Source organism: Rana temporaria, chromosome 13 (genome assembly GCF_905171775.1).
Source record: "Rana temporaria chromosome 13, aRanTem1.1, whole genome shotgun sequence".
In the NCBI taxonomy this organism is placed as follows: Eukaryota; Metazoa; Chordata; class Amphibia; order Anura; family Ranidae; genus Rana; species Rana temporaria.
This window is the reverse complement of record NC_053501.1, coordinates 105,094,817-105,113,173: the sequence shown is the minus strand read 5'-3', so window position 1 is coordinate 105,113,173 and position 18,357 is coordinate 105,094,817. Positions and strand designations below refer to the sequence as shown.

General features: G+C 44.5%; 1 protein-coding gene across 1 annotated transcript; it reads left to right on the top strand.

Moving 5' to 3' along the window:
* The first annotated feature begins 709 nt into the window (after window positions 1-709).
* LOC120920105 (high affinity immunoglobulin gamma Fc receptor I-like) lies at window positions 710-16,411 on the top strand. The gene is made up of 5 exons (XM_040332017.1): window positions 710-752; window positions 1,763-2,005; window positions 4,100-4,369; window positions 10,623-10,862; window positions 16,085-16,411. The coding sequence occupies exons 1-5, from the start codon at window positions 710-712 to the stop codon at window positions 16,372-16,374; spliced, it is 1,086 nt and encodes a 361-aa protein (XP_040187951.1). The 3' UTR covers window positions 16,375-16,411.
* The last annotated feature ends 1,946 nt before the right edge of the window (window positions 16,412-18,357 follow it).

The window sequence follows — 18,357 nt, the reverse complement described above, 5'->3', positions numbered from 1 at the left end:
CGCCAGGGAGGTAAAGATGTTCAATAAAGAATATGTAATAACAATTACAAAATAGATACAATTTTATATTCTATTACAACAATAAAAACACAATATAAATATTCCATCCTTATCAATAATCATTTGTTCTATTCAAGGCATATATACACACTACTACTCGACATGTTTCGTTTTAAAAAGCTTCTTCAGGAAATTCAGGTGTGTTGTATTCAATGCTATAGATAACAAAAGAGACAAGAATGGATTACATGTAGTTTTTGACAGAACAAAATGTCCATCATATTGTTAGAAAATACTCAATGAGCAAAATTTTAACAAATAAATCAATAATATTTGAAATGCATCAATAGATTTAGGTAGATTTAAGTAAGAAAATGGGAAAAATTTACCTACCCAGACTGATTAGACCCGGACTAATATTGAAATAAAATATTACATTTTATCTATTTTGTAATTGTTATTACATATTCTTCATTGAACACCTTTAAAGTCCCTCTGTTTTTTTCCCTTCTGTCAAACCTGCTTATAGTTAGGAGCCCATTTACAGTATTGAATTTTTACCAACGCACTAAAACTAATGTGCCCAAGTTCCCCATAGGAAAAATAGTGCCTGTTCCTATCTCTGCACTGTAGTGCATGCTTAAATAATACGATGTTCATTTTATAAAGCCCATAAAGGTCAATGGCAATTAATCAAAATGTATGCAACATGCCAAGCACAATTCACTATCAACTATCGTGTTTCCCCGAAAGTAAGACATCCCCCGAAAATAAGACCTCCTTTCAGTTTTGCCTCTCGCAGAAATATAAGGCATCCCCCCGAAAATAAGACCTCCCCGATAATAGGGCCTCCCCCGAACATAAGGCATCCCGATAATACAGTAAGGTCTCCCAAAGCTACCGTAACACTCTGTACCATGAATCGGCGGGCACCGTCACGCAGCTCACTATTGGCTGCAGCACAGACAGGAATTGCGTGGTCTCTTCTTTAGAGAGCCTGCGCCGCCACCAGGACAAGCTGCCGCCTGCTGCTCGCTGTGCCCTGACTGAGTCTGGCCGTACAATTACCATAGACAGTGAGTACGGTAGCGCGGAGCAGGAGTCGGGCAATGTGTGGAAATGTTTGATAAAGGGGTGGGTGGATGTCAAGTGAAGGTGTCCACTGGCACAGGGGTGGGGGGAGGGGATCACTTAAAAGGACACAGGAAACTCAGAGGGGGGAATCAAAATGACACAGGAGGATCAGAAGGGGGAAACAAAATGACACAGGAGGATCAGAAGGGGGAAACAAAATGACACAGGAGGATCAGAAGGGGGAATCAAAATGACACAGGAGGATCAGAAGGGGGAAACAAAATGACACAGGAGGACCAGAAGGGGGAAACCAAATGACACAGGAGGATCAGAAGGGGGAAACGAAATGACACAGGAGGATCAAAAGGGGTTACTAAAGTGGTAATCCCCCCTCTGAAAAATAAGACATCCCCTGAATATAAGACCTAGCGCATCTTTGGAAGCAAAAAATAATATAAGACACTGTCTTATTTTTGGGGGAAACAGGGTATCACTAATTAACTAAGATTAGCACATGTGTTACATCGGTCACGTGATCACTTAATGCGGTATTTAACTCAAACTCCAAAAACGGGCAGTAAATGATACATAAAAAGGCATTAAAGTAAATTCACTAAAGGAAATAAATAAATAAATGCATATAATGTTTTGGTAATGACATTTTTTGCTGTGATTTTGTGTATTTCAGATCCAGTCATCCTGCAGGCTCCGGTCTATGTGCATGAAGGTGATACGGTGCCTCTGAGGTGTCACAGCCGCTCTGGATATTCTACAGATCAGACAAAATTTTACAAAAACGGCATCATGGTCCTAGCATCGGCCGCTGACCCCAATTTACTTGAAGATAACACAAAATCGAATGCCACGTATGCCTGCTCAATGCCTGTAATCCGTACCTACAGAGGCAGTGATAAGATCGAGATTTTTCCAGGTTAGTTATTCAAAAAGTAAGCATATGATTACCATGTATAAAAAGAATATGTGGTCCATATATTAACCACCTAAGACCCGGACCATTATGCAGGTTAAGGACCTTGCCCCTTTTTGCAATTTTGCACTGCGTCGATTTAACTGACAATTGCGCGGTCGTGCGATGTGGCTCCCAAACAAAATTGGCTACAAGGGGTCCTTAAGTGGTTGAACTTGGTGTACAGTTTTATATATGGACCATAAAGGGGGCACTTTTTATACTGTATCTGGAGGAAAAGAGATTTAACCTCCGAAATGGAAAGTCTTCTTCATAGTAATCCCACGTACACACGATCGGAGATTCTGACAACAAAACCGTGGATTTTTTCCCGACGGATGTCGCTTCAAACTTGTCTTGCATACACACGGTCGCACAAATGTTGTCGGAAATTCCTATCGCCAAGAACGCGGTCATGTACAACGCGTATGACGGCACTAGAGAATGGAAGTTCAATACCAAGTGCGCCACCCTTTGAGCTCCTTCTGCTAATCTCGTGTTAGTAGAAGTTTGGTGACAGTCCGTTACAGCGTGACAAATGTACTATTTCCATTACGAACGCTAGTTTTACCAGACTGAGCGCTTCCGTCTCGTACTTGATTCAGAGCATGCGTGGACTTTTGTGCATCGGAATTTTGGATTTTGTAGAAACTTCAATGTCCACAGAAGATGTAAAACCTTGAACTGTAGGCTTTATGTGCGTGTTATACACTAATAAATACGGTCTATCCAAATAATACGCCTGAGCTCATCTCTTTACTCACACACAGCCACAAAGGCAAGAGAATTCTTGTTGGGCAGTGTATTAGTGCTCAGAAGAACACACTTATAGCTGGATTCACGTAGGGCGGCGTATGTTTCAGCCGGCGTAGCGTATCGTATTTACGCTACGCCGCTGTAAGTCAGAGAGGCAAGTGCTGTATTCACAAAGCACTTGCCTCCTAAGTTACGGCGGCGTAGCGTAAATGGGCCGGCGTAAGCGCACGTAATTCAAATTGTGAAGAGGTGGGCGTGTTTTATGTAAATAAACCATGACCCCACGTAAATGACGTTTTGAACGAACGGCGCATGCGCCATCCGTGGACGTATCCCAGTGCGCATGCTCCAAATTACGCCGCAAGGACTTATTGGTTTCGACGTGAACGTAAATTACGTCCAGCCCCATTCACGGACGACTTACGCAAACGACGTAAAACTTTCAAAATTCGACGCGGGACCGACGTCCATACTTAACATTGGCTAGGCCAGCTTTTTGTTCGACTAACTTTACGCCTGAAAACACCTTACATAAACGGCGTATCTTTACTGCGACGGGCAAGCGTACGTTTGTGAATAGGCGTATCTCGCTGATTTACGCATTCTAGGCGTAAATCAGCGCTCACGCCCCTAGCGGCCGGCCTAAGTGGAAAGCTAAGATACGACGGCGCAGGCCGTCGTATCTTAGCTAGATTTAAGTGTATCTCATTTTGAGAATACACTTAAAGATACGACGGCTTAGATTCAGAGTTATGACGGCGTATCTACTGATACGCCGGCTTAACTCTTTCTGAATCTGGCCCTTAGACCGAATTTTAATGGTTCAAAGAATGTCAGGCAAAACGGTCGGCCCTTGAGCATGTTCACTTCATCAAATCTGGCCCTCCTTGAAAAAAGTTTGGACACCCCTGGTCTAGATGATATTGAATATTGTGGATCCTTATTCACTTTTGCCCATGCACTTTTGTACACTTGAATGATATTTTGCACTATTTATGGATTTTGTTATTTGATGTTTTTGCACTACACACTTTGTTTTGTGCCACATTTATTATTGTGTATATTTATGCATTTTGTAGGGACACATTCTTAATGTTGGCTGCCACTCTGAAATTAATTTTGAGGTTCACTTGGTTTGCGCATTAGTTATTTTAGTTCAGAGGAAACCCAATCTCATTTCTACTCCTGGAGGGGGTGGGATGCTGGTGACATCAGTGCTTTTTATGCTTTGCTTTTGTGTTTTTTTGTTTTATGCTTTGTTTTATGCTTAATTTTTGTTTTATGCTTTGTTTTCTTTTAAAGCGCCTCTAGGAGTGCCATCAAACAGGATGATCACCTTCATGCCAAATCGTAACAGACTCTTCAAGGGAGAGTCTATAACAATGGCATGTAATATGGGAAACCTTTATGCGTCTTATGTTTGGATAAAGGACGATTGGGAGGTTCACAGGGGTATGTACTACACAATCGCATCTGCTCAAGTTGATCACAGTGGAATCTACTATTGCGTACAGACCGACTGGTTGGGTGTGCCAATCAAAAGGGAAACAGCCATACTGGAAGTCATCAATGGTAAGATCACCAGGATTATCCTAAAATATTTTGATAGATGAACTATATTTTATCACTGAGCCTCTTTGCAGTAAATTATTTCACCATCACTTCATCTTTTCACACCTGAATGACCAATAGGCTGATCATTTGGCTTTTACAGTTTCCAGTTGATAAGAGATCACAACTAAAGATGAGCCCGATGTTCAAGTCGAACATAAGTTCGACTCGAACATCAGGTGTTCGCAGGGCCGATCCTAGGCAGGGTGCACGGGGGGGTGGGTGGCACCCAGGAGCCGCAGAGGTGGGGGCGCCGAAGCTCCAAAGTGCTCCCCTCCCTCCTCATTGTCTGTGTCCAGAGGCGGAGCACATGTAGCGGGTGCTGCGGTTCCCCATCCCGCTTGATCTCTCCGCTGGCAACTGACAAGAGCGCATACCTCCCGCTGTCCCCTGAATCCGGGCTGGGTACCACAGCGGAGCCTAGTACTGGACCATGTTCCGGTACCAGGCTCCCCTAATAAATTCTGTCCAGTGTGCATGGAGTAGTCTCCTGTCTGCCCCACCCCCTCTGCTAGGCTGACCACATTTCCAAACTACCATTCAGGGACACCCTCCCTTCCTAAATATCAGCTTGTACTGTAACGAATCACAGCACAGTGATTGGACACAAGAGGTGGGATTTATGATTTCTCCAATCACAAGCAGGGGGCGGGGACTGTGCTCCTCCAGGCATTCCCGGCCAGGACAAGTACTGTCAGTGAGTAAAGCGGTGATGTGGCGGCCTTTTTTGGGGGCATCAGATTGGCCTGGGGGGGTGGCTGTGTCAGTTTCATTCCCGGGACACTGTATTGTCCTGGAATGAATGTGCCCAGGACAGACCTGAAAAATGCGGGACTGTCCCGGGCAATCCGGGACACATGGTCACCCTACCCTCTGCATGTGTCAGCTCTTTTGCCATAGACGGTGTGATGAGAGGCTTCTGGGTTGGCCGGAGCTGCTGCCAATCACCCCGTGCACTCCCAGAAATGCTCTCTGAGTGCCACCCTCCAAGTTACCAAAGACACAACGTATGCTCCGCCCCCTGTAATGTGCTTCTTCTCCCAGCGCGCCCGAGCTACATGGATCTATCGGACAAATATTGATCTATGGGGACACCTGATGTGGGGGGCTCTGTTGGGGACACCTGCTGAAGGGGGACTCTGATGGGGGACACCTGCTGTGGGGGGACTCTGATGGGGGACACTAATGAAGACTTCTTAGGGGAGCATCTCTGTGTTTGAGTCGTAGCCATTGAAAAATGTGTAAAAGGGAGGAGTTAGTAAGATGACCATGCCCATGTGGGGGAGCCAGAAATATTTCTGCACCCAGGCATCTGTGACCCTAGGATCGGCCCTGGGTGTTCGCCTGTTCGCCGAATAGCGAACAATTTGCGGTGTTCGCTGAACACTGGTAAAAAGTCTATAGGAGATTAACATGAAAAATCAAAAGTGCTAATTTTAAAGGCTTATATGCATGGTATTGTCATAAAAAATGCAAAAAGAAAGTTTTAAAAATGGCCGTTTTTTCGGGAGCAGTGATTTTAACCAATTCCATACCGCGCCTATTCTGGCACTTCTCTCCTTAATGTAAAAATCATTTTTTTTTTGCTATAAAATTACTCAGAACCCCCAAATATTATAAATATTTTTTTAGCAGACACCCTGGGGACTAAAATGGCGGTCATTGCAACTTTTTATCTCGCGCGGTATTTGTGCAATAATTTTTTAAACGCCTTTTTTGGGGGGAAAAAACGGTTTCATGAAATAAAAAATAACAAAACAGTAAAGTTAGTCCAATTTTTTTGTAGAATGTGAAAGATGATGTTTTACGCCAAGTAAATAGATACCTAACTTGTCACGCTTTAAAATTGCTCCCACTCATGGAATGGCGCCACACTTCAAAATCTCCATAGGCGACGCTTTAATTTTTTTTACAGGTTACCAGTTTAGAGCTAGAATTATTGCTCCCGCTCTAACGCACGCGTCGATACCTCACATGTGTGGTTTGAACAGCGTTTATATATGTGGGCGGGACTTATGTGCGCGTTCGCTTCTGGGCACGAGCTACTGGGGACAGGAGCGTTTAAAATATTTTTTTTATATATTTTTTTATTTGACTTTTTTTTTATTTTTACACTTTTTTTTAAAAATTTTTTTTATCACTTTTATTCCTATTACAAGGAATGTAAACATCCCTTGTAATAGGAATAGTGTGTGACAGGTCCTCTTTATGGAGAGATGCGAGGTCAATAAGACCCCACATCTCTCCTCCAGGCTGGTAAGCGTGAGTTTTTGGGAAAAAATTCACAGATTTCATGCTTTCAGCCATGATTGCGGCTTTGTTTACTTCCGTGTACCCGAGCGTGACGTCATAGCGTCGCGCCTGGGCCTCCGACGGTCATAGAGATGACTGGTGACCATCTGGTCACTGGTCATCTCTATGCTCTTCATCCGGCGGCGGCCAATTCGTTCTCCAGGCCTCCGATGGCGGCGGGAGGGGGGGAATGTCCCCTCCTGCCGCCTATAAGAACGATCAAGTGGTGGTACCGCCGCTATGATCATTCTTATGGTGCGCAGAATCAGCGCCTGAAAAGAAGGATATCTAAATGATGACTGTAGCTACAGGCATGGTTCAGGTATCCCCCATTAAAGTCCAGGACATCATATGACTTCCTACGGTACGGAAGTGGTTAATAATGCTTAAAATTAAACAATAAAAGTGAAATATGCCTTTAAATTCCTTGCCTGGGGGGGTGTCTATAGTATGCCTGTAAAGTGGTGCATTTTTCCTGTGTTTAGAACAGTCCCTGCATAAAATGACTTTTCTAAAGGAAAACAAAAGTCATTTAAAACTGATCACGGCTGTAATGAATTGTCCGGTCTCGGCAATAGAGATAAAAGTAATTGAAAAAAACAGCATGGGTCCCCTCCCCCCAGTCCATTACCAGGCCCTTTGGATCTGGTATGAATATTAAGTGGAACACCGAACCAAAATTAAATCCCCCCAAATTTCATACCAGGCCCCCGAGGGATACCTCTACTCAGAATTGTATCCCATTCGCATCCGGACCAATTCTGGCACTTCTCTCTTCTACGTGTAATGATCCCGTAGGGGGCGGGAACCATTTAAATTAGGCGCGTTACCGCGCCGAGCGTAGAGCGCATGCTCCGTCGGGAAACTTTCCCGACGTGCATTGCGGCAAATGACGTCGCAAGGATGTCATTTGCTTCAAAGTGAACGTGAATGGCATCCAGCGCCATTCACGATTCACTTACGCAAACTACGTAAATTTCTAATTTCGCGACGCGGGAACGACGGGTATACGTAACATTGGCAGCCTTACGCGAAAACCGCCTTACGGAAACAACGTAAATTGCGTGCGCAGGGCTCACGCAACATTGTGAATCGGCGTTAGTATGCATACTATACGCTGAGCACAATGGGAACGCCACCTAGCGGCCATCGCAAGAATGCAGCCTAAGATATGCGGGCATAAGAGCCTTATGCCGCGCATATCTTAGGCTGCAGTCGGCGTAACGAGGTTCCTGAATCAGGAGCATTCGTTACGCCGGGGCAAGTAAGCAATTGTGCTGTGTAACTTATGGTTACACAGGCGCAATTGCTTCTTGAATCCAGCCCACTATATATATATATATATATATATATATATATATATATATATATATATATTATTTTAAGCAGAGTACCTAGAAAATAAAATAATGGGTGTTGCAATTTATTATGTCACATGGTATTTGCGCAGCTGTTTTTCAAAGGCAATTGTGTTAGGAAAAAATACACTTTAGTGAATTCTAATGCACAAAAACAGAATATAACACCCAATTGTTTGGTAAGATATAAAATATAATGTTACACTGAGTAAATAGATACCTAACATGTCACTTTTTTAACCACTTTAGGACCCCTTCACGCTGATATACGTCGGCAGAATGGCACGGCTGGGCACAAGCACTTACCTGTACGTCCTCTTTAAGAGCCCAGCTCGCGACCTGGACCCGCGGACCCGATCGCCGCCGGTGTCCCGCGATCGGTCACAGGAGCTGAAGAACGGGGAGAGGTATGTGTAAACACACCTTCCCCGTTTTTCTGTGTGGCAATGTCAGTGATCGTCTGTTCCCTGCATGTATACCGCTCCTTCACCGCTGCTTCCCATTGAAAACAATGGGAAACCGCGGCAATACCGCCCGCAATGCGCCTCTATAGAGGCGCATTGCAGGCGGTATTAACCCTTTATCGGCCGCTAGCGGGGGTTAATACCGCACCGCTAGCGGCCGAATCCCACGGCAATACCGGCGGTATAGCGCCGCTATTTTTAGCGGCGTTATACCGCCACCGCAGCTCCTGCCTCAGTCTGAAAGGGGCCTAATCAGTGCATTTTTATAGCACTTTTCGCTGTGAAAATGACAATGGTCCCAAAAATGTGTCAAAATTGTCCGATGTGTCCGCCATAATGTCGCAGTCACGAAACAAATCGCTGATCGCCGCCATTACTAGTAAAAAATAAATTATTAATAAAAATGCCATAAAACTATCCCCTATTTTGTAAACGCTATAAATTTTGCGCAAACCAATCGATAAACGCTTATTGCGTTTTTTTTTTCCAAAAATTTTTTGGGAGCCACGTCGCACGACCGCGCAATTGTCAGTTAAAGGGACGCAGTAACGAATCGCAAAAAAGGGGAAGGCCCTTAACCTGCATAATGGTCCGGGTCTTAAGTGGTTAAATTGCGCACACTCGTGGAACGGCACCAAAGAGGGTGCTTAAAATTTTACATAGGCGACACTTTATAATCTTTTACAGGTTACCAGCTTAGCGTTACACAGGACATCTGGTGCTAGAATTATTGCTCTCGCTATATCGTTTGTGACGATACCTCACATGTGTGGTGGCAAACTCGTTAACATACACTTGTCGCGTTTGGTTCCGTAGATCGGGGAATTTCTAGTCCTTGGTAATCTCTATGGGCAGCTGGCTTCAATCCCCTCGGCTTTAGGTTGTGGAAGGCAGCAGGAGGTGGAGGGCCTTCTGCCACCTGTAAAAGCGATCCAGTGGCTAATTAGCCACTAGGATCACTTTTACATTAACCACTTCCCGACCGCCGCATGTAGATATACGTCGGCAGAATGGCACGTACAGGCACATTGGCGTACCTGTACGTCCCTGCCTAGACGTGGGTCGGGGGTCCGATCGGGCCCCCCCCCCCTGCTACATGCAGCGGTCGGGTTCCCTCGGGGAGCGATCTGGGACGACGGCGCGGCTATTTGTTTATAGCCGCTCCGTCGCGATCGCTCCCCGGAGCTGAAGAACGGGGAGAGCCGTATGTAAACACGGCTTCCCCGTGCTTCACTGTGGCGGCTGCATCGATCGAGTGATCCCTTATATAGGGAGACTCGATCGATGATGTCATTCCTACAGCCACACCCCCTACAGTTGTAAACACACACTAAGTGAACACTAAATTCTACAGCGCCCCCTGTGGTTAACTCCCAAACTGCAACTGTCATTTTCACAATAAAGAATGCAATTTAAATGCATTTTTTGCTGTGAAAATGACAATGGTCCCAAAAATGTGTCAAAATTGTCCGAAGTGTCCGCCATAATGTCGCAGTCATGAAAAAAATTGCTGATCGCCGCCATTAGTAGTAAAAAAAATAAAAATGCAATAAAACTATCCCCTATTTTGTAAACGCTATAAATTTTGCGCAAACCAACCGATAAACGATTATTGCGGTTTTTTTTTACCAAAAATAGGTAGAAGAATACATATCGGCCTAAACTGAGGAAAAAAAAAATTTATATGTTTTTGGGGGATATTTATTATAGCAAAAAGTAAAAAATATTGCATTTTTTTTCAAAATTGTCGCTCTATTTTTGTTTATAGCGCAAAAACTAAAAACCGTAGAGGTGATCAAATACCACCAAAAAAAAGCTCTATTTGTGGGGGAAAAAAGGACGCCAATTTTGTTTGGGAGCCACGTCGCACGACCGCGCAATTGTCTGTTAAAGCGACGCAGTCCCGAACTGTAAAAACACCTTGGGTCTTTAGGCAGCATATTGGTCCGGTTCTTAAGTGGTTAAATGTTTTGTTAAAAAAAAAAGGTTAAACGACTCGCTTTGTCGTGGCACAATACGCCGCAATTTGTCGCGGCAAAATACGCTGCGTTATAGTGTGAATGCAGCCTTAATGTACTGCCCTGCTATTTTCTATTGCAGGTTTGGTCATCATTCAGCCTCTTTTGCATGAGGATGGAAGGTCCTACTCCTTGAAATGTTACAACTCTCCGGAGTATAGTTTACAGTCAACACAATTCTACAAATGCAGTGAAAACATATGTGTATTTTGGGACAATGATGTTATAGATTCCTGGAATGCGCCTGGAGAATACAGATGTGACAGTGAATTATACCGGAATGAATACGTCACCACAGATTTAGTGTCCTTACATGTCAGAGGTAAGTCCTGGTCACTCCATATATCCTGTATACTAGTTCAACATTTTTGATGCAAAACCAGTTTTTTAATTTATTTACACAAAACACAAAAATTTACCTTTTTGGCCTAAAAAGTACTCAAAACAAGACTTTGGGCCAGATTCACAAAGAGATACGACGGTGTAGCTACAGATGCACCATCGTATCTCTGACTTACACTGGTCCTATCTATGCGCCTGATTCATAGAATCAGATACGCATAGATAGGGCTTAGATCCGACAGTGTTACACTGTGTTACACTGTCGGATCTTATTTTCAATTCGAAAATGGCGCCGGGGGCGTTCCCGCTGATTTACCTTGAATAATATGTAAATCAGCGAGATACGCGAATTCACGAACGTACGCGGACCCGACGCAGTGTTCTTACGACGTTTCCGTAGCGGCTTTCCCGGCGTATACTTACCCCTGCTTCTATGAGGCGCAGCCAATGTTAAGTATAGCCGCCGTTCCCGCGTCGAATTAAAAAATGTTTACGTCGTTTGCGTAAGTCGTTCTCGAATACGGATGGACGTCGTTTACGTAAGCGTCGAAACCACTGACGTCCTAGCGACGTCAGTGGGAGCAATGCACGCCGGGAAATTCCGCGGACGGCGCATGCTCATTTAAATCGGCACCGGAACGCGCCTGATTTAAATAGTACACTCCCCCTAGCCGCGGAATTTGAATTCCGCTGGGGGATTTACGATCTGCCGCCGCAAGTTTGGAGGTAAGTGGTTTGTGAATTACCCACTTGCCTCTCAAACTTGCGGGAGCGGATCTTAAATCAGGTAGATCGAGCGGATCTATAGATCCGCTGAGCTACGTGAATCTGGCCCATATTTTGTAAAAAGCAGATGACTTGAATAATGTCGAATAATTGACAGCATAAAAATTATGGTGTTGGAAATATTTATGTGGCATGAATATTGTGTGACTGTTAAGCAAACCAATATGTTCTATAAAAAAAATACACAGATTTTAACCACTTCATTACTGGGCACTTAAAGTGGAGTTCCACCCATAAATATAACATTACATCAGTAGTTTTAAAAAAAATGTCATTAGTCCTTTACGAAGTTTTTTTTTTTAGATGCCTTCAAAGTGTTGTTGCTAGGCAGAATAGTTAATCTTCCCACTTCCTGCACCTAGGTGCTTAAGCTTCCTAACCTACACCGCACAGACTCCTGGAAATGTAGTGGGTGTAACTTTCCAGGAGTCTGTGCACTCCCCAGTCTCAAAGAATCATGTGACTTAGACAGCACAGGTGCTGAAACCTGATCTGACATGAGCATGTGCGAGATCTGCAAGGCTGAAATCCAGGAAGTCATACAGTCTGGCTTCATGATGCCCACACTTAAGATGGCCCCAGTCAATTTCTATTTTATAAAGTGTCTAAATGCTGTAACAACCTAACAAAACGTACCTTAGTTTACAGACTAACTTTACTAGAATACATTAAGCTTGTGTATTACAGGGGTATTTATATTTAAAAAGTGAAATTGTGGCCGGAACTCCGCTTTAAACCCCCTTCCTGCCCAGACCAATTTTCAGCTTTCAGCGCTGACACATTTTGAATGACAATTGCGCGGTCATACAACACTGTACCCAAATGATATTTTTATATTTTTTTCCCCACAAATAGAACTTTCTTTTGGTGTTAGTTGATCATCTCTGCATGTTTTTATTTTTTTGCGCTATAAACAAAAGAAGACAGAAAATTTTGAAAAAAACACAGTGGCCCCGGATTCAGATAGAGATACGACGGCGTATCTCCTGATACGCCGTCGTATCTCTGAGTTCCGTCCGTCGGATCTATGCGCCTGATTCATAGAATCAGGTTCCGCATAGATCTCCCTAAGATCCGACAGGTGTATGTGACTTACACCGTCGGATCTTAGGCCGCAATCTCCCGCTGGCCGCTAGGTGGCGCTTCCGTTTGTATACGCGATGAACATGCAAATGAGGAGATCCGCCGATTCAGAAACGAACGCCCGCCCGTCGCTTTTTTTTTAATGTCGCTTGCGTTCGGCTTTTTCCGGCGTATAGTTACCCCTGCAATATGAGGGGTATCCTATGTTAAAGCGGGGGTTCACCCTTAGAGGGCACTTTTTCCCCTTAGATTCCTGCTCGTTATTACTAGGGGAATCGGCTATTTATTTTAAAATATGTGCAGTACTTACCCGTTTACGAGATGCATCCTCTCCGTCGCTTCCGGGTATGGGCTTCGGGAATGGGCGTTCCTTCTTGATTGACAGGTTTCCGAGAGGCTTCCGACGGTCGCATCCATCGCGTCACGATTTTCTGAAAGAAGCCGAGCGTCGGTGCGCAGGCGCAGTATAGAGCCGCACCGACGTTCGGCTTCTTTCGGCTACGAGTGACGCGATGGATGCGACCGTCGGAAGCCTCTCGGAAGAATGTCGATCAAGAAGGAACGCCCGCTCCTGAAGACCCATACCCGGAAGCGACGGAAGAAGATGCAGCTCGAAAACGGGTAAGTACTGCACATATTTTAATATAAATAGCCGATTCCCCTAGTAATAACGAGCAGGAAGCTAAGGGGAGATTTATTTATTTTTTTTAAATGGGTAAACTCCCGCTTTAAGTATGGCCGCCGTTCCCGCGCCGAGTTTTGAATTTTTACGTCGTTTGCGTAAGTCGATTCAGAATACGGCCGGACGCAATTTACGCTCACGCCGAAACCAATGACGTCCTAGCGACGTCATTTGGAGCAATGCACGCTGGGGAAAATCGAGGACGGCGCATGCGCTTTTGGATCGGCGCAGGGACGCGCCTGATTTAAATTGTAGCCGCCCCCTAGCCGCGGAATTTAAATTCCACCGGGGGATTTACGATACGCCGACGCAAGTTTCGAGGTAAGTGCTTTCTGAATTAGGCACTAGCCTCAAAAACTTGCGCCGGCGGATCGTAAGTCAGATAGGTTACGCGGATCTAAAGATCCGCTAACCTATCTGAATCTACCCCAATATTTTTTTACTTTTTGTTATGATAATATCCCAATTTGTTTTAAAAAAAAATATTTATTTTTCTCAGTTTAAGCTGCTACGTATTCTTCTACATATTTTCGGTTAAAAAAGAAAATCGCAATAAGCGTTTTTTGATTGGTTTGCGCAAAAGTTATAGTGCCTACAAAATAGGGGATAGATTTATGATTTTTTTTTAATTTTATTTACTAATAATGGTGTTGATCTGCAATTTTTGTCAGTTTTTTTTTTGCGGAGGACACATCGGACACTTTTGACACTATTTTGGGACCATTCACATTTATACAGCGCTCAGTGCTATAAATATGCACTGATTACTGTATAAATGTGACTAGCAGGGAAGGGGTTAACACTAGGGGGCGAGGAAGGGGTTAAATGTATTCCCTGGGAGTGATTCTTACTGTGGGGGGAGGGGACTGACTGGGGGAGGTGACCGATGCTGTGTCCCTATGTACAAGGGACACACCATCGGTCCCCTCTCTCCCTGACAGGACATGGATCTGTGTGTTTACACACAGAGTTCCATGTCCTTGCGCTGTCACTGCCGATCACCGGTAGCTGGTGGACATCGCGGGCGCCAGGCATGCGCATCGGCATCACGTGACACACCGGGCACAGTTTTTCCCCGCTGCGTGGCCTCGGCATCGCGCGCGGGAAAAGTAAATAGCAGGGCATCCAGGGACGTCCACCCGGCAGTTGAGAGCCGCGCTGTGGACGTCTTTCGTCTATAGCGTGGCTCTCAAGTGGTTAAAAACCACTTAAAGGGGTTGTAAAGGTACATTTTTTTTCCTAAATAGCTTCCTTCACCTTAGTGCAGTCCTCCTTCTCTTACCTCATCCTTCCATTTTGCTTTTAAATGTCCTTATTTCTTCTGAGAAATCCTCACTTCCTGTTCTTCTGTCTGTAACTCCACACAGTAATGCAAGGCTTTCTCCCTGGTGTGGAGTGTTGTGCTCGCCCCCTCCCTTGGACTACAGGAGAGTCAGGACGCTCTCTACGTTGCAGATAGAGAAAGGAGCTGTGTGTTAGTGGGGGTCCTGACTCCTTATAGATCAGCACTATGGCAGTAGTTTAGAAAGGATGAGAGTGGGTTTACATCCACTTTAAATATAAGATTTGGTCAAAAAGATCTCATATCTCACATTTCGACTTAAATGCAATAAAAAATATATATATTTTGTAATTTGAAAAAAAAAATGCCCTTTTAAAAGCTATGGGCGGGAGTGACGTTTTGACGTTGCTTCCGCCCTGCAATTATATGGAGATGGATGGGGGCCATCTTCCCCCTCACTCATCTCCATACCTAACGGGGAGAAGGATCCGATCGCCTCCGCTGCTGCCTGCGGCTCTGGTAAGCGGCGGAGGGCACCGGAGAGCGGCAAGAGGGGGGCACTCTCCCGCCACCGATAAAAGTGATCTTGCGGCAAATCCGCCACAGAGATCCCTTTTTGTTCTGAAACCAGACCACTCTCTGAAGAAGAGGATACCGGTGTTAGACCCCTTTCACACTGGATTGGTATGCAGGCGCTATTGCGCTAAAAATAGCGCCTGCAAACCAACACTAAACAGCCGCTGCTGTCTCTCCAGTGTGAAAGTCCCGAGGGCTTTCACAATGGAGCGGTGCGCTAGCAGGATGGTGAAAAAAGTCCTGCTAGCCGCATCTTTGGAGCGGTGAAGGAGCAGTGTGTATACCGCTCCTCCACCGCTCCTGCCCGTTGATTTCAATGGAACGCCGCGGCTATACCGCCGGCAAAGGGCGCTTTGAGGTAGTTTTTAACCCCTTCTCGGCCGCTAGTGGGGGTAAAACTGCCCCGCTAGCAGCCTAATAGCGGTGCGAAATTGGCGGTAAAGATAGCGGCGCTTTACCGCCCAAAGCTGCTCCCGCCCCAGTATAGAAGTGGCCTTATGGTGGCTAGCTGCTGCCATAGCAACAATATTCCTCTTTAAAGTGCTGACGTATATCGCCGTAAGTCGGTCCGGAAGTGGTTAAAAAATAAACTTGCAAATTAGCCTTGCAAAAGGACAAAATTACCAAGATTCAGCTCCTGTAGTCTTCAGTGGGTTTTGGCGATATAAATTTGGTGCTTGAGAATGTCCCCGGGGGTTTGTGGAACATCCAGCGAACCAAACTTTGCCCATTTCGCTCATCACTTAGCGGTAACATTTATATATTATAACAATTTTATTTTTATTTTCCTTAGAGTTGTTCTCGCAGCCAGAATTAAAACTATCCCATAATCCAGCGGTAGAAGGTGATCACATGACCCTGACATGTGACACAAGCCCTAGTCGGCACAGACAGAGGACAGAACTGCAGTTTGCATTCTATAAAGATGGACAGGATATTCCGAGATATGGTTCATCTAATCAATATGGAGTCCAGTCCGCTCAGCTGAAGGATTCTGGGAATTATTTTTGTGAAGTGAAAACATCTACCACCAATGTATTAAAGAGGAGTCCAATGCTCCATATAAAAATACAAGGTAAGTGAGGAATGGCTATTAATAGGGATGAGCTTCGAGTTCGAGTCGAACATGGGATGGAGGAGATGGAACTGGAGGAGGAGGACATGGGATGGAGGAGATGGAACTGGAGGAGGAGGACATGGGATGGAGGAGATGGTATTGCAGGAGGATAATGTGTAAGGTTGGTGGTTAAACCCGGGTTTCTTTAGGACTTCTGGATGTATGGAGCTCTCTGATGCATCGGCGAGTCAAGCACACACACAGCAATATGGTGAATCCAAGACTAGACTTTATTTCTCGTGCGTACTTGCACCTAATCAAATCATACAAGAAAAGGAACGCCCTTGTCTCAGCCAATCATATTCAAGTAATTAGGTTATACAAGTATTACTCGTCACAATTATACAACATGTGTAAAATATAGCAATCTATTTTCTGTGTGACCAACTAAAACCTTGTTCCCTCTTTACGCCTTATCTATGTTATTGTTCTCTGCTCAGTACATAATAATATTTGGCAAGGTTGTTCTTAGCTTCTTTGTAATTAATCCTAGAAGCTCTGGGTTAAAGAATATCTTCATACAAGCATTGATTACTATGGGGGAACTCTAGCAAGCCTTACAATGCATTGATATTATGGGGGAACTCTATCCTTTCATAATTCCTCACTGTTTTTTGGATGTTTCACTTATTGTGGTTGCTTGATCACATTTCACATTATTTTAGATACACACTGTTTATTTAATGCGTATTCATTTACACATTTGGCATTTGCACTTTTGATTGCACTTAGCACTTTATGGTCATATTTGTATTATAGCAAGCGCCACAACACACCCTTTTATTCATGTATAAATGAGCAATATTAATTTAATCCATTTGTATCATTACAAACAATTCCCATAAAAAGACTTGAAATAGCATAGAGTACCAAAACTGTAACGTTTATGTATTAAGAAAAGAATCCTGAAAATTAGCCCTAAAAAAGGGCAAAAGTACCAAGATTCAATTCCTATAGTATTCAATGGCATTTGGCGATTTGGTGTTTGAGAATGTCCCCCGGGGGTTTGTGGAACATCCAGTGACCCTAACTTTGCCCAGTTCGCTCATCACTTAGCGGTAACATTTATATATTATCATATTTGTTTTTTTTTTATCCCTTAGAGCTGTTCTCGCAACCAGAATTAAAACGATCCCATAATCCAGCGGTAGAAGGTGATCACATGACCCTGACATGTGACACGAGCCCTAGTCGGCACAGACAGAGGACAGAACTGCAGTTTGCATTCTATAAAGATGGACAGGATATTCCGAGATTCGGTTCATCTAATCAATATGAAGTCCAGTCCGCTCAGCTGAAGGATTCTGGGAATTATTTTTGTGAAGTGAAAACATCTACCACCAATGTATTAAAGAGGAGTCCAATGCTCCATATACAAATACAAGGTAAGTGAGGAATGGCTATTAATAGGGATGAGCTTCGAGTTTGAGTCGAACATGGTAGGGAGGAGATGGAACTGGAGGAGGAGGACATGGGATGGAGGAGATGGTATTGCAGGAGGATGAAGAGGACATGGGATAGAGAACATGGGATGGAGATGTAGGAGGACATGGAATGGCCAGTGGACGGATTCGATGGGACAGCCAGTGGGTGGGACCTGGAGAATGTTGGTGGTCAAGGCCCGAAGCTGTGTAAGGGGCCCCACAATTTCTGATGGCTGCCCTGGTAGCATGTATAGAATGCTCCCAGCACAGTCACCAGCGGGTACCATACAGGTACCATACATCCCCTGATGCATACTTGCAATCGGGAGCTTTCCAATTACGTGACCGCTGTGACTGCCTATCACATCAATCACATGATCACAATGTCTGCCTCCTGGCATTTAGAACCTCTTAAAGGGGCAGGAAGCGGCAGGAAGGGGTTAGAATCCCTACTGGGCAATCCATTTCTTACTTTGACAATAAACAATCATAATAGACCCAATTACAACAAACCCAGACAACACC